Consider the following 15,293-nt stretch of genomic DNA (forward strand, 5'->3'; position numbering starts at 1 on the left):
GAGATTTACTGTCCTTGGGGCATGTCAGATTCACTTTCTGCAGTTTCCTTCACCCGGAATGGTTTCTCCCCAGATAGTCACGTCTCCATCTCCCACTTCGTTCAGGTCTCTGTTGAAACGTCACCACGTTTCCTGGCCACGCTAAAATAGTACCCCCTACTGCCTAAGTCTCTAATGCCAGCTTTATTTTTATAGCATTTAACAGTACCAGACACTATATGTCTTTAAACATATATTTAACTGATTTTTCAGCACATCTTCTCCATTGAAAGGAAAATTTCACGAGACCTTTTCAAGGACCTGTCTTGTTCATTGTCTTTCCACAGAACCTACAACAATGTTAGCACGTAGTATGTGTTAATGACAAAGACATGTTAAAGACAGATATGAAGACGTGAGTAGTTGGAAGCAACACATATTAGTTACTTTAATATGTGTTACTTTAAATAACACATATTAAAGTAACTTTAAATATTCGTTACTTTAAATTAATAGTCAGGTTTGGTCAAATTTGATCTAAAGCCACAAATGACAGATTTCAGAGATTGCTAGCCATCCTGAATCTTTCCTAATTAACTACCATGAGAGGGAGAGACAATGGCAAAGCATTTGATAAAACCTGAAGGATAGTAACTATCTTATGTATGTATTTCAAGGTGGTAGATCTACTAGTATCCATGTGTAGGTCTGCATTGGAATCTCCTAGAAAAGTTGTCATTTTCGAGCCATACCCTTCTGTGGTAGATCCCAACGATCCTCAGATGCTGGCCTTCAACCCAAGGGTAAGTAGTTATCCTGGCACATCAATCGCAAGTTTCCTCTAACAATCATTGAGATTTCAGTCTCATTAGCTTTCTTCTGTGTTAGCTAAATTACTGTCTCATCATATCCATGACCTGTCACGAACTCTGTATCCATTTAGCAAATATGATTCTTTTTCCACCAATTTGATTTACTTGCACCTTGTCTTTCATGTATCCTGTTACTTCTCCTCTCCTTTTCTCCTTTAAAATCATTTTCCTAACTTTGCCTTCATGAAACTAGACCCATTTAACCCCCTCAAATTCTGATCTTTACACATCCTATCTGCATGGAAGGTAGATAAATAACTGTAATAAATTGGTTTATAATGGTCAATATGATTATTTTAATTTCATCATATGTTTTTTGAGATTCTAACTTATGTAATCTCATTTTAATTTTAAGGATCATGGGTAAAGGGACACATTTTCCCTTTTCTTTTGTATTTTTATTTCATCCTTTCTTGCCCTCCCCTCTCTCCCTCCCCAGTTATCTGAAGGTTAGTGAAAGTTTATTTCGTATTGTTGATCAACTGACATTTCTTGAGAAAACAATTTTATAAATATTCAGGGAAGTTTGGCAGAATTCTTCTGAAATAACATGATTTTCAAATTACATGAGAGCCAAAATTGCCTTAGTTTCTATTACTATTCATCTTGAAATCATTTTATGGAAACAATGACTATATAAAATTCTCTTGGAAAAACTTTCCCTCCTTCATAAGTGGCAACAGTGCACATATTTTCAGTGTGCTTAAAAATGAGTTATCAGTTGAGTGTATGCTGTCATTTACACACTTATTAATCATACTTGTTTGGTAACAATCTTCCAATCAAAAGAAACTAAAAGCAAAATGAAACTGTAAGATTTAAAGTGGATTTTTGTGTTTTAGGATTCTGTGCTTGCTTTATTCATCACGGCTTAATTTTTTAGTGGTGACAACAAGAATCAGGAGCCTAATATCTTTTTTGTATTTATAGCTTTTCCCCTGTAAGCTGAACATCATTTTATGTATTTACACTAAAACTGGCATTATTTTCTTTTTTCTTCCCTCTGGCTCAGTTATAAATCCTATGTCCTTGAGCCATCTTATTAAAGTCTTCCCTTTTGTGTACACAACACAGTCATTGCTTTCAAATTGACCCTGATGGAAAACTCAGGTACAGAAATAATACGTCTCTCCAGTAATGTGCAGACTTGCAAAGGCTTATGGTGAATACTATTTTTTCCCCCATTCAAACAGAAGAAGAACTATGATCGAGTAATGAAAGCATTGGACAGCATAACTTCTATTAGAGAAATGACACAAGTAAGTATATCATCTTGTGGTCTTGTACAGTTCAGTTTTGCTTGAGTGAAATGATATTTTTAAAATATCTGAGAGTACTGGCCATGTGGTGAAGTGTAGACTTTTCTATTATATGGGAGTATAATTAAAATCATAAAAAAATGAAAATTGTTTTGTACTAGGATGTTTTAATTAAATTACATCAGTGTTTTGGCATGCTACCACTGTGACTTTGGAGGGTAATTGCATAATCATAATCCGAATGCTCAGCTCTCAAACTCAGACAAGAATTTGTTGGAATATCTTAAGGCAAAAGTTAAATCTGGTACCATCTTCCTCGACTGCCAATTTTAATTAATGGTAGTAATTTCAAAACATTTTAATGTTAAAATCAAAGCTAATATTCTTTCAAATGTAAATTACACGTAAATAGTTCAGATGTAACACAGAATCTCAAAAGAACTTTGGAGGACACCAGACTCCTTGAGAGCATGAGTTTATATTTTTGGCCATTAGGGAGGTTTTGGTGGAAGAGTTTGATGAGCAAGGATCAGGGTTTATTATGAAAGCCCAATATATCCCTGGGCTGGAATCCAGCACTTGGAAAAGCACATCTTATTGAATTATTGAGGCCTTTCCACTGCCAAACACTTGGAGAAAGGTTTAAAGCTCATCATTATAAGTAGAAATTAATAATCTAATTGACAATACCACACATTATGGGTTGAGTTTGCATATGGTGGTTTCAAGGCTTGCACTGCCCCTAGAGGCCCTTGCAAGTTTATGGTAAGTATTACTCTGAGTCATTGCCTTTCTCTGGGGAGGGAGGGAATAGTGATTTTTCCAGTCTCGGGGCCCACAAAGCTTCTGTGCCACTCCCCCTCCCCCACTACCCCATCTACTCCATTTGCAGATGTGCATCCAAAGTACATGTTTTTTTAAAGATTTATTCTTTTTTAAAATTTGTTTATTTTATTTATTTAGTTTTTTGGCTGCATTGGGTCTTCATCGCTGTGCACGGGCTTTTCTCTAGTTGTCGCGAGCGGGGGCTACTCTTTGTTGCGGTGCGTGGGCTTCTCATCATGGTGGCTTCTCTTGTTGCAGAGCACGGGCTCTAGGCACGCAGGCTTCAGTAGTTGCATCACACGGGCTCAGTAGTTGTGGCTCGTGGGCTCTAGTGTGCAGGCTCAGTAGTTGTGGCACACGGGCTTAGTTGCTCCGCAGCATGTGGGATCTTCCCAGACCAGGGCTCGAACCCATGTTTCCTGCATTGGCAGGCAGATTCTTAACCACTGCACCACCAGGGAAGCGCAAAGTACATTTTTACATTCCCAAGTTTGATTCTTGGTTCTTTTGATAGTTATTTATTTATGAGGTCAAATATTCATTCATCCATTCAACAAATGGTATGTGTCAGACAGTGGTAAACAAGAGATCCTTTAATTCACAAGTTATATTATTTGCTTAATAGCCGTCATTCTTTCCACCTGTTTTTCTATGCCCTTTCTACATTATCAGAATTCCTTTTCAAGCAAACATTTATTATTTGTATAAGGAAAAGAAAACAATAAATGCATTTCCACTTAGGGGGAAAAAAGAACCTATTGCAGTACCTTACATACAATTAAACATTTTTGGTCACCAAAGATTTTGGTATAGGATATTTATACTGTACTGTAGATCCAGACCATTCTTGCATCTAAAAATAGCTACAAACTCTGACTCTGGGATCAGCTCTGTGCCAAGAATTGCTTCCTTTATTCTGGGTCATGTGTAAGCTATGTGAATAGGAGGCAATGGAGATGATTGAGTGTCAGCTTGGGAAGTTGGAGGCCCATGTGGTATAATTTGCTCATCAGTGACGTGGCCTGCAACCTTGGGCAAGTTGCTTAATTGCTTGATGCCTCAGTTTCTTCATTGCCAAGATGGTAAATAGTAATGCCGCCTTCTCCCTCAGCGTACACTTCATAGGGATGCTGTCAGGTTTTATCCTGTCAAATTCTTTAAACTTCTCCAAATAAATATAACATTATACTGACCTAAATTGTCACAGACAGATTGCCTTTCGTTCTAGGAAAAGGTTAATTGTCTGGGTGAATTCCATCAATACTTTTAAAAGAAGGGGTCGTCATCTTATGTAAATTTTGTCCAATTTTCTCATGTAAAGATCTACCCGAAGCCAGTACCCTCAGATATGAGCATGAGTAGTAGCTATTACAAGTTTCGCTTTAATGTTAGTTAAATGTTAAAAATGTCAAAGAGAAACCAGACACTTGATAAAGGTGACAAGACAGATTTATTCAAGTACTGCAGTAGGGGAGAGAAACTTGCAGTGTGAGCTGAGATCACCTCCGAGTAAGGCAAGGTGACTGAGGTTTTTAAAGTGAAAACAGAGAGGGAACAAAAAGGGGCTACAGAGAAGTGAAAATAGGGGGGCTCTGGGGAAATGGAAATTTCAGGGGGGATAAGAGAATTACTGAAAGGTTAACTGTATGGGTTGGTACCTTTTGTGTTTTAGCAACATTGGGTTTTCTTGAGCAAAGACTCAGCAGTGGTCCAGGGACTTAGCCTAGCGCATGGAAGCCAGGCTAAAATTTGATTGAGCCTCTTATCAAAATGTTCCGGCAAGTCCTTTGTCCTGCATGGAAGGTCAGAGTTCATATCATCTTGGGGAGAAGCAACTAGGGTAATGGCTGCCATTATCATGTCACAACCACAGGTCTTCACGTTTAACTGGATTAGGCATACCTGATTTTCCTTTTGCAAAAAAAGAAAAAAAGGAATTTTTAAGAAAAATCAAAACGTATAATGACTTTTTTTTCAGGCACCGTATCTGGAAATCAAGAAGCAGATGGATAAACAAGACCCCCTTGCTCATCCCTTACTGCAATGGTATAAAATTTAGTCTTCCTCTTAATGAAAACAGCATCATTTCCTATTGCCTGCTTTAAGGAAAAAAAAAAAAAGCCTATTTTGCAAGACCTGCAATGCTACAGTTCTACAAGCCTATGAGGCCTGGTGATTTTACAGTCCAAGAGTCCTTAATGACTCTCGCTTTAATTAAAATTTGGACATCACAAGGGGAAGAAAGTGCTGTCATATGCACTACAGGGATATACAGTGCAGTCAACAGCAGTTTGTTATCTATCATTTTTAAAAATTTAATTGGTTAGATTACATGGTGAAGCCATTTTGGCTCATTTAATTTTCTAGTTAACTGTGTGATAAAACTGTTTCAAACGCTTACTGAAAACCTCTCTATAATGTGTGTTTTGTATAATTTACTCCCTTAACAAAGATAGTGTAAATTTGATAAACTCTGTGTTTGATGACTGCAGATGAGGCACTGTTTCCGAGAAAGTCTGGTAAGGGACACAGCGTTAGTCCAGCCTAACCCTGGAAAAGAAGGGTTAGGCTATAGTTGAGGGGTGGCTGGAGAGCTCCCCTTGCTCTACAACACTTACTTCAAATAATTTGCCCTCTGGTTTCTCATCTGCAAAAAGAAAACAGTAGTATCTACTCACCTACGCACCGTACCTATGGGGGTTTTAGGTGCGTCTCTTTGAAATCACTGACAACTCAAAGACTGGAATTTACCATGATTATCAGGCAGTAATACAAATGTAAAGATTATAAGAGATTGGTCTGAATGAGTACTTATTCCATGCTACAACCAGGAAGTTTTTAAAAAAATATGTAAAGATGGGCAAAGGAGGAAGAATCTGGCCACCTCATGACTCTAATTACTTAACTTTCACTTAGGCAGAACCTTACAAAACACATTTAATTTAGTCTAGTAAAACCATGACAAAAGTTAGGTTTTAGAAGTCTTTCTTCTTTGTATCTTTTATAATCTATTTTAAAAATTCTGACGAATTGAGTAAAATAACACATAGTTTTTATTTTAACTTTTAAAATTCTCATATTAAGTCGTATTCAAAATGAAGGTAAAAATTTCAAATATCTAATCTCTTTCTTTTTTTCCCTGAAGTTAGCCTGATTGTTCACTTTTAATTATTTGTGATCATTTCCTTCAGCTTGTTAGTCACTCTTCCTTCAAGGAGAAGAAAATTTACCAACATGTTTTACAATTTTTTTAGTTATTATTTTCTATACTGAAAAGCATAAAACAATTAGTCCTTTCAGATACCTGAGGTTTTGATTTTTTTTCCAACTTCATTGTCTACATATGGTGAACAACAGTTTGTATATAAACCACTGTATGTATCAGCACAAAGATCCTCAAATATTTAAAGAAAGGAAAAATATCTTCATAAAAACTCATTCTTAGTTAGACAGTGTAGGGAGAAGCAGAGGAAGCAGATGTATAAATCAGCTTCTAAATTTTGTATTTAGATTACCATTATTTGAAAGCATATTCATAAATGTTCACTTTGCTGATATCTGAGGTTGTGGTTATTAAAAATTATATCTCTTAAGTTTTCAAGAGCTACTTCTGTGTTTTCTCAGATTAAAGTATCTTTTTTATTATATAGCTCTTTAAGTTGTTTCAGGAAGCAAAGCAAAATGATGTAATTAAATAAAATTATTACTCAATTTAGTTTATGTCACAGCAAAAATAAGTTTTAATCACTTGCCAACTGAGGGGAAAAACACTTTAAATATATGTGGCATATATTTGTGACTGATGGCTTATTTTAATTAATTTCAGGGTTATTTCAAGTAATAGGTCACATATTGTGAAACTGCCAGTTAACAGGGTAAGTTGTTTTTTCACATATACATACAGAAATGTGAGGAATACTTACTAGTTGGGAGAACTGACCCCTGTGATTTTTAGGCAGCCTCTCCAGGAAATTGAAGTTAACTCAGGCCAAGCCTAATTCTTCAGTTAGAAATGACCATATGTGCCCCAGCCCTAAGTTTCTCCAAGATATCAAATTCAATTTCAGGCTGCTGCCCTGAACTTTTAAGTAAACAAGTCAATGTGAAATCATTTAGTTATTCCACATGTGATAGAGAGAACATTATCTAGAGATTGACCAGGAAAAGGTAGTGTGCTTTTTTATCATTGTCAGTTTAATATTGGCACAGCTTTACTTTTCTATATTGGAGAAGATATTGCCTCCAGATATCTTACTTATCGGCCTAATATGCTTACAAAATAAAGAAAAAGCTAATGGACTCTGATTTCAGTTCTGATCGTCACCTGGGAGCAGTATCTAAAATCTCAGCTCTCCCATCTATGAATCTCTAAACTATGAGATTCCTATATATTGGATTCCTGTATAAGTACATATATTCTTAGGTGAAAGGGCAGCAATTAGAAAATTTTGTTAAGCGACTGATTCAAAAGATTTTGTTTCAATTTTTTCCATGAGCAAAGTGGGAAACTGTAATTTGAATGTAGGCAATTTCTAATTTTACAAATATATGTAAATAAAGCATGATGATGATAATTTTTGCAATTTTAAAATCTTGAACTAACTTTTCTGCTTAGCAAATTCAGATATTTCCCCAGTTGAATAGCTGGTGGATACTTAGGGAATTCAATAATAAAAGTCTCAAAAAGAAATGTAATTAGGAAGGCAGATCTGCTTGAATGTGATTACATAGCATATTCCAAAGCTAAATATAAACGACTTTGGATTGTCTGTCTCCTATTCCTTTTCCATTAGCCTAAAGAATTATCCTTCATATCAGCAATTCCATGTGATTTATCATTTATTCAGGGTTTTTGTTAAATGAATGACCCTGTTAATATAAATTATTATGGTTTGAAACTAGATAATTCTTAAACCAGTAAAGTTTGAAATTGTCATCAGCCTGATTGTATGTTAAATTTGACATGTTTTCCTGCATCCTTATTTTAAATGGCAGCAACTGAAGTTCATGCACACTCCCCATCAATTCCTTCTTCTCAGCAGTCCACCAGCCAAAGAATCCAATTTTAGAGCTGCTAAAAAACTCTTCGGAAGCACCTTTGCATTTCAGTGAGTATGGCTTAGTGTTTAGGGGGCTGTGTCCCCCACTTAGTCTTCCAGAAATGTGTGGGGAGGAAGGCATCCTCTTTTAGTAGTTGGCTGTTAGCACTGGACAGTTCACTACACGATACTTGACTAGGAAACCCAGAACTCTGAGAAGGCACCATGACTTGTTGTATTGAGACCCCATAAAAAGGTCATTGATTTTTGATTTTGCTTTTTCCTTCCCCTCCCCTGTGTTTTAGTGGCTCGCACATTGAAAACTGGCACTCCATCCTGAGAAATGGTCTGGTTGTTGCTTCTAATACACGACTGCAGGTAAATTTTCTGCATGCTTTAACGAGACTCGTTATTCTTCAGTACTGGAGTTCAGTAAGCAGTCCTGGTGTTGTTTTCACTTGCAAAAGGGGATGCATGTGTGCTTTAGAAAATTACGTGGACTTTTCTAATAGACTTACGTAATTTTCACAAAATCAGTCAAGCAGAATTGATCTATACACAACATAGGGATGAAAAGAAAAAGCAAACTGAGTTCCGCTATGAGAAAATAGTGAAACCACTTTAAACTTAATAGAAAAAAATGATCACAAAAGAGGTAAAACCTTACACAAATTCTGTCTGCTACTCCAACTCAAGTTTTTTGAGCACTACCTCAGTGTGAATACTTTAGCAGAAGAAAAGGTAGGGCTAAGAATAAGCAAAATGGAGATTGGACACCGAAGAGCCATCGGCTACCTGCTTTTCAGCCTGCAGGGCAGCTCATGGGCAGGATATTGTGGGTGTGGTCCTCATCTTTGTTTATGCCCTTCATCTCCAGCATCCCACCTCACTCTCATTCAGCTGATTTTCATCTGATGATGTAAGGAGGTCGGGAGATGAAATCCTCAACCCAGTCACCTGTGCGAGATCTCATATTCTGATGACAATTGGGATTACACAACTAAATATAAATGTTCATAAGTACACATTTAATATAAATATAAATGGCCATAAATATGTGTCCATAAATATAAATGTCCATAAATACACATTTATTGAATTAATATTTGGTGCATACTAAATACGGTATGAGGGCCCTAGAACACAGAGATAATAAGAGAGAATTTTAGTTGTTCTGAATAGTAGACTAGTCGAAGAGTTTCAGTTAATGAAACTCTCCGTATCTTGAAAAATTAAGAGGAAGTAAGGAATGGGATGACAGTGCCGTATAATGAAAATCTGAATAAGATATTTTGTTGATATACTAGCAGACGAGTCCTGATCAACCTTCTGTCACATGTGTTTCAGCCACGTTTGTTTTCAGTATTTTAGAGTCATTAACATACAAGCCTACTCCAGGGCTTCCCTGGTGGCACAGTGGTTGAGAATCCGCCTGCCAATGCAGGAGACAGGTTCCATCACTGGTCCAGGAAATATCCCACATGCTGCAGAGCAACCAAGCCCGTGAGCCACAACTACTGAGCCCACGCGCCTAGAGCCCGTGCTCCGCAACAAGAGAAGCCAACGCAATGAGAAGCCCACGCACCGCAACGAGGAGTAGCCCCTGCTCGCCACAACTAGAGAAAGCCGCGCACAGCAACGAAGACCCAGTGCAGCCAAAAATAAATTAATTAAAAAAAAAAAAGCCTACTCCAGTACTTGATACTAAGTGACTCTTTGTCATCAGCAGGGTGGAAAATCTTTACTAAGGATTTTTTTCTGGCTGTCATTTTCCATATATCAATGCACTCTGAATTTTAAGAACAAGGATATTAGTACTCTTCAAATTAGACCTTGAAATCAGAGCTTTATCATTTTATTAAGAGCTAATGTTCCAGCATAAGACCAATGGTCTTCTTTTGTGAAATATTAACATTTGAAACCATAAACTGACCGTTTCCTTTCCCACCTCCTCTCGTTCTAGCTCCACGGTGCAATGTATGGAAGTGGAATCTATCTTAGTCCAATGTCAAGCATATCATTTGGATACTCAGGTAAGCTTGTATTTCATTTCAACCTCAAATATATTAGGTTTTTGTTGTTGTATATTCTAGGCACAATTTTTTATCGAGTGAATGAAGCTTATTTGATGTATTTGTATTAAATTCATTTGATAAATGTCAGAAGTAAAAACAAAGCTCACGTGTCAGGATGAATTTATAATACTTCCCCTAGCATATAAGATGGAGCACATGTTTTGTCAGTTTCAAAATTAATTTTAATTTTGTTTCAATAATTTCGACATTTATTCCATCTACATTAAACATTGAAAATATAGCATGTACAAAATATTATGTAGAGCACTGAAAAAAGTTTATGTACATATTGTATTAAAGAAGTTTTAAGCAGTATGGAAAACTTAGGATTAGAAAAACACCCTCAGAACCATTCTACTCATTGACAACTTCTTGTTAATATTTTGGTGCAGTTGTTTGAGAAAAATATATTGGAATAAACTGAAACCATGTGCCGAGGAGGAGCCTCATAAATTCAAAATATGGAAAGAACGATTACCAAATTGTTAGCATTTGTAATCCTGAGGTAGTAAAATTCAGGGTGATTTTTTCTTTGCACTTTAAAAATTTTTTGGAATATTTCACAATGATCCGTGTGATTTTTTCTTAGAACAGAAACTTATTCTGTTTAAATATAAAATAATTATGCCCATTGTAAAGAAATTGAAACTACACAGAATTGTATAAAATAACAAATGAAAAATTTTCCTCCTTTCCTACAACCTCAGGGTTTGGTGAGTTCCGCTTTAGACTTAAAGGCTTTTATATTCGTATACCTGCATATATAGTTGGTTTTGCTTATGTGCTTGTGTTGTGTGGGGTTACATGATTCCATTAAACAGCTTCAGGAGATGTTGGTCACATGGTGCCTGGATGGTAAGTCTTAAGATCCATATATTATAGAAAAGGAGACTTAGAGAGATCTAATAACTAGGAGAACATTGAGCAGGCTTACCTGTCTGATTCTTTTGCCCAAGTTCACGCTCTTTCAGCCACAGCAAGTGGTTTCTCAGTGTTCCATCCCGACCTTTTCCAGAGCACATGTCCTAAGAGGACCAGGTGGGCTCTGTATGCCTCTTCTGACCCAGCCTCAAAACTCATGTGGCATCACTTCCCATGTACAATATTGGTCAAAGCAGTCACAAGCCCCTCCATATCCAGGGGCTGGGGAATTAGACTCCATCTCCTGATGAAAGAGTGGCACAGTCGCATTGTAGAAAAACACACTGTTGAGAAATATTGTTGCAGTGATCTCTGAAAATACAATATGCCAAAATAAAGCTAGGAAAATAAATATCAGAAGAATAAGATAGTATAGGAAATAAAATAATGTAGTTCAATGGGAAAGATGATCAGAATCAGCTTAAATCAGACTGTAAATCTTATTAAAACAGAACACAGTAAAAAAGTAATATCAAACCAGTTTTAATAAATAAATACAATCTCAGCATAGATAAGGACAACACAACACATCAAGTCCTGTGATTTTCTGCTTCTTATACGGGTGTCCTGACTCCTTAGATGGGTTCGTGGAAAGGTTTGTGAGGGATTCAGATGAATGTAAAATTTGTCTGTGTGAATGTTTGTCTGGAAAGAGGGTCGACAGCTTTCCTCCAGTTCTTTCAGTGTCCTTGATCTGAAAGAAAAAGTGTAAGAACCTCTACAGTACGTTGAAGTAGCTTCATACTTGGTTTGGAGGGCTTCAGGTCTAGGAGTTAGAGAGCAGAACAGTCTTTCTGCACGTAATAGCCTTCGCCTGTTCCTCAGCTTGAATGCACCCACTTCTGCCCCTTTGCGGGAATGTCTGCCTTGGAAAATGCCTGCATCTGCACCATTTGCAGTTTGGTCCATAGGCTTTGCCCATTTTCATTAAGCCTTTTATTGAAACAGCAACAAAAAAACAGGCTTCTCAACTTTAGGATAGTAGATGAGCATAGCTACAAATCTACCTATTCTAAAACAGACAGGAATTTTAGTTATGTTTTGTCTGAAATATTTCACAGTAAAAAGCCATGGCATTAACAGGGTAAGGTAAGACTTGTGAGTATCATAGACAAAAGGACTTAAATAGTTTTCCTTTATTAGGAGGAATAGTAAATTCTACAGGAATTGAGCATGAAGTTAAGTTGCAGTATAAATATATTTTTCTGAAATTGTTCATATTTTACACCCCTTATCTTCTTCTAGTCACCAGATGGTAAGAATGAAATTTAGGTCCTAAACGCCTTTTAAAATCAAGTTTTAAGAATTTTCTGATGATATCAATTTTATGCAAGGGAAGGTCCTGGCCTTCTTTTCTTTTTTTTTAATTTTTTTTTTTTTTAGAGATACCTCTTTTTTTAAAAAATTAATTAATTAATTAATTTTTTATTTTTGGCTGTGTTGGGTCTTCGTTTCTGTGCGAGGGCTTTCTCTAGTTGCGGCGAGCGGGGGCCACTCTTCATCGCGGTGCGTGGGCCTCTCACTGTTGCGGCCTCTCTTGTTGCGGAGCACAGGCTCCAGACGCGCAGGCTCAGTAGTTGTGGCTCACGGACCTAGTTGCTCCGCGGCGTGTGGGATCTTCCCAGACCAGGGCTCGAACCCGTGTCCCCTGCATTGGCAGGCAGATTCTCAACCACTGCGCCACCAGGAAGCCCCTCTAGCCTTCTTTTCAATGCAAAGAAAAACAAACTGTATTTTCTACTTTGTATCTTGACCAGGACTTCCAGAAGCCGCCAGCTTTCCACCCTGCTTGCTCAGGGCACAGCCGCTGCTCCTTCAGGAGCCCTTTGTGATGGTCTGTGGCCTGATGCTGTCAAACCTTTGCCTAGAGTGGAACTTTGCAGTGTAGATGGATTGTATTTTGAGCTGCATCATACAGCTTTGTCCCTAAATTATTATTTTGCTGATGTTTTTAGGGATGAACAAGAAGCAGAAGGTGTCAGCCAAGGATGAGGCAGCTTCAAGCAGTAAAAACAGCAGCGCATCACAGGTGTTGTAGCGAATCGGGTGACTGCCTCTGATGAGTGAACTCTAGCTCCCTTAGCTGGCAGGACTTCGATAAATACTCAGGCTTTTTAAGTCTGCAGAATTATTTTAAGTGGCCATTACTCCTACAGGAATGAAACTCACCCTAAAATGCCTTTATTCAATAAATATTCAATAAGTATGTATTGAGCTTCTACGAGAGTGCTGGACATCTCCTAGATAATTGGGCTACAGTGATCATCAGCGATAGACAAATCCTCTTGGTGCCTGCATTCTACTGAGTGGATATAAATAAATTAAATATATATTTAGATAGAAAGAATGCTAGATGGCGGTAAATCTTACAGAGAAAAATCAGGGGAAAGGGATGTTGAATGCTATGAGATGCCAGATGGAACTCGAATGAATTTTAAATGGGGTGATCAGGAAAGGATGCTCTGAGAGGGTTCTATTTGAGTAAAGACCTATAGGTGGTGGGTGCACGAGCCATATGGCTCTCTAGGAGAGAGAACATTCCAGGCATAGAGAAGGGTAAGCACAAATCCCTTGTTGTTTCAGAGAAAACAAGCATTCTGGACAAATTAAAAATCCATCTGATGAATAATGTGACTTTATTTTTTTAAAAAAAGAGTATAGCTAGTCTAGTGTCTGAAAACAAAAACAAAACCCCAGATTTTCTACATGAAATGTTTCTGAAACCTCTGTGGCTTAATGATGCTATGAAAATGGGTTGGTTTTGGGTAGTTAGTTAGATGATCTAGAATAATTGATTTTAATGTTTGAAACGATTATGCAACTTTAATTTTGTTTCCCTCTAAATAGAGATGCTAGACTTCTGGTAAAAATAAATTTGAGTTCTAATTCTATGTTGTGAGGCTATTGAACTTTAATTTAGTATTTTTTAATTTGCTTATTTTTGAGAGTGATTTAATTATGATTATGTACAGAAATTAAGTGATATAACAAATATAGATTGACATTAAGAGAGAATTCAAGGATATTGCTGCTGGTCGAGATAGGCCTTTTTTTAAACCTCTGGAGCTATCTTAGTGACTATTACTTTTTAATGATGATTCTTTTTTTTCACTTGAGTGACTGTCCCATTTTTACTCTAATTTTTAAATTCTTTTGGACTTTAGTCACAGAAAAAAGGACAGCAATCCCAGTTCCTGCAAAGCCGTAACTTAAAATGCATAGCCTTATGTGAAGGTAAGTTGAAAGTTTTACAATTCTCATAGCGTTAATTCTCTCTCTTATCTGTATTTACGAGTTTAAGTATGTTTACAAAATGCTCACAATGGACTAGTGAAAGCTTTATTCCTTATGACCATCTCTAAGGGCACAAATGGAAAATACTTACAACAGAGACCATAAAGGTTAAAACCGAAAAAGCAGAATTGGCAAGAATTCAAATAGTGCTATATTTTATTCTTGGCAGATATTTCAGAATGGTAACTATCTCTTTCTGATCAAGTATTGCTTATCTCTTTTGTTAATATACCCCTTCCTCTTTATGTTGGTTTCTGAATGTATAATACCATAAAAAATCTGAAAGATGAACCAAGTGCTGAGTAGATAACCCAGTAGGTCTTTCTCGTTCCTACACTGAAATTATTCTTCGATTCTGAACTTAGGACAGAAAATTGATAGGCGATTTGCAAGATCATATACTTTCCTTTGTTCTTGCTTTAAAATCTGACTTTGGCTAAAAGTTCATTTTTTTCTTCTTGTGTTGGGAGTTTCAGTAGCCACTGTTTACTGTCTTTCAAGTTTTCAACGTTTGATGGTTATAGAGGACGCTAAGTTGCTTTCTACATAGTTCCCAAGTCAGGACCTATTTGCCACTGTAACACAAAAGTGATTTCCTTCCTATTGTTATGCTAATCGTGTTCCAGACATAAAATTGTTACTTGGCATTTCACTGTTTTTATTTACATTTCTTGATAGCTTAATAAGGTGAAAGAAACATTTTTCATATGTTAATTTGTGCATGCATTTTTGCTTTTAGATTTCTAAGAGAAGAGATATAGTAACTTAGAATAAATAGTTCTTTAATTTTCTCTTCCATTTACAGTGATCACCTCACCTGACCTGCACAAACATGGAGAGATATGGGTCGTCCCAAATACTGATCATGTCTGCACACGATTCTTTTTTGTGTAAGTGTAAAAACTTAAAATCCTATGTTACTGTCTTCTCCATAAATGAGGTAGTAGTGACTACATTATTGTTTGGTCGCTTTAGCTGCCAAAATATAGCAGACAGGTATTTTCTCATCAACTCAATGTTTTTGTTTTA

At 36.7% G+C, this 15,293-nt stretch overlaps 1 protein-coding gene across 3 annotated transcripts in view; it reads left to right on the forward strand.

Annotated features, from left to right (window-relative positions):
- PARP8 (poly(ADP-ribose) polymerase family member 8) overlaps nucleotides 1–15,293 on the forward strand; it is a 183,809-nt gene that overhangs the window by 152,544 nt on the left and 15,972 nt on the right. For 2 of the 3 annotated variants that reach the window (XM_007195568.2, XM_057540280.1), the window contains 10 exons: nucleotides 657–782; nucleotides 2,045–2,110; nucleotides 4,914–4,981; nucleotides 6,762–6,810; nucleotides 7,931–8,043; nucleotides 8,280–8,352; nucleotides 9,938–10,007; nucleotides 12,926–12,999; nucleotides 14,135–14,204; nucleotides 15,070–15,154. In XM_007195568.2, coding sequence (XP_007195630.1) covers nucleotides 657–782; nucleotides 2,045–2,110; nucleotides 4,914–4,981; nucleotides 6,762–6,810; nucleotides 7,931–8,043; nucleotides 8,280–8,352; nucleotides 9,938–10,007; nucleotides 12,926–12,999; nucleotides 14,135–14,204; nucleotides 15,070–15,154 — 794 coding nt within the window. The remainder of the gene's footprint in view (nucleotides 1–656; nucleotides 783–2,044; nucleotides 2,111–4,913; nucleotides 4,982–6,761; nucleotides 6,811–7,930; nucleotides 8,044–8,279; nucleotides 8,353–9,937; nucleotides 10,008–12,925; nucleotides 13,000–14,134; nucleotides 14,205–15,069; nucleotides 15,155–15,293) is intronic. The other variant, XR_009007117.1, reaches the window with a different exon arrangement.

This window comes from Balaenoptera acutorostrata, chromosome 2, assembly GCF_949987535.1.
Source record: "Balaenoptera acutorostrata chromosome 2, mBalAcu1.1, whole genome shotgun sequence".
NCBI classification, from domain to species: domain Eukaryota; kingdom Metazoa; phylum Chordata; class Mammalia; order Artiodactyla; family Balaenopteridae; genus Balaenoptera; species Balaenoptera acutorostrata.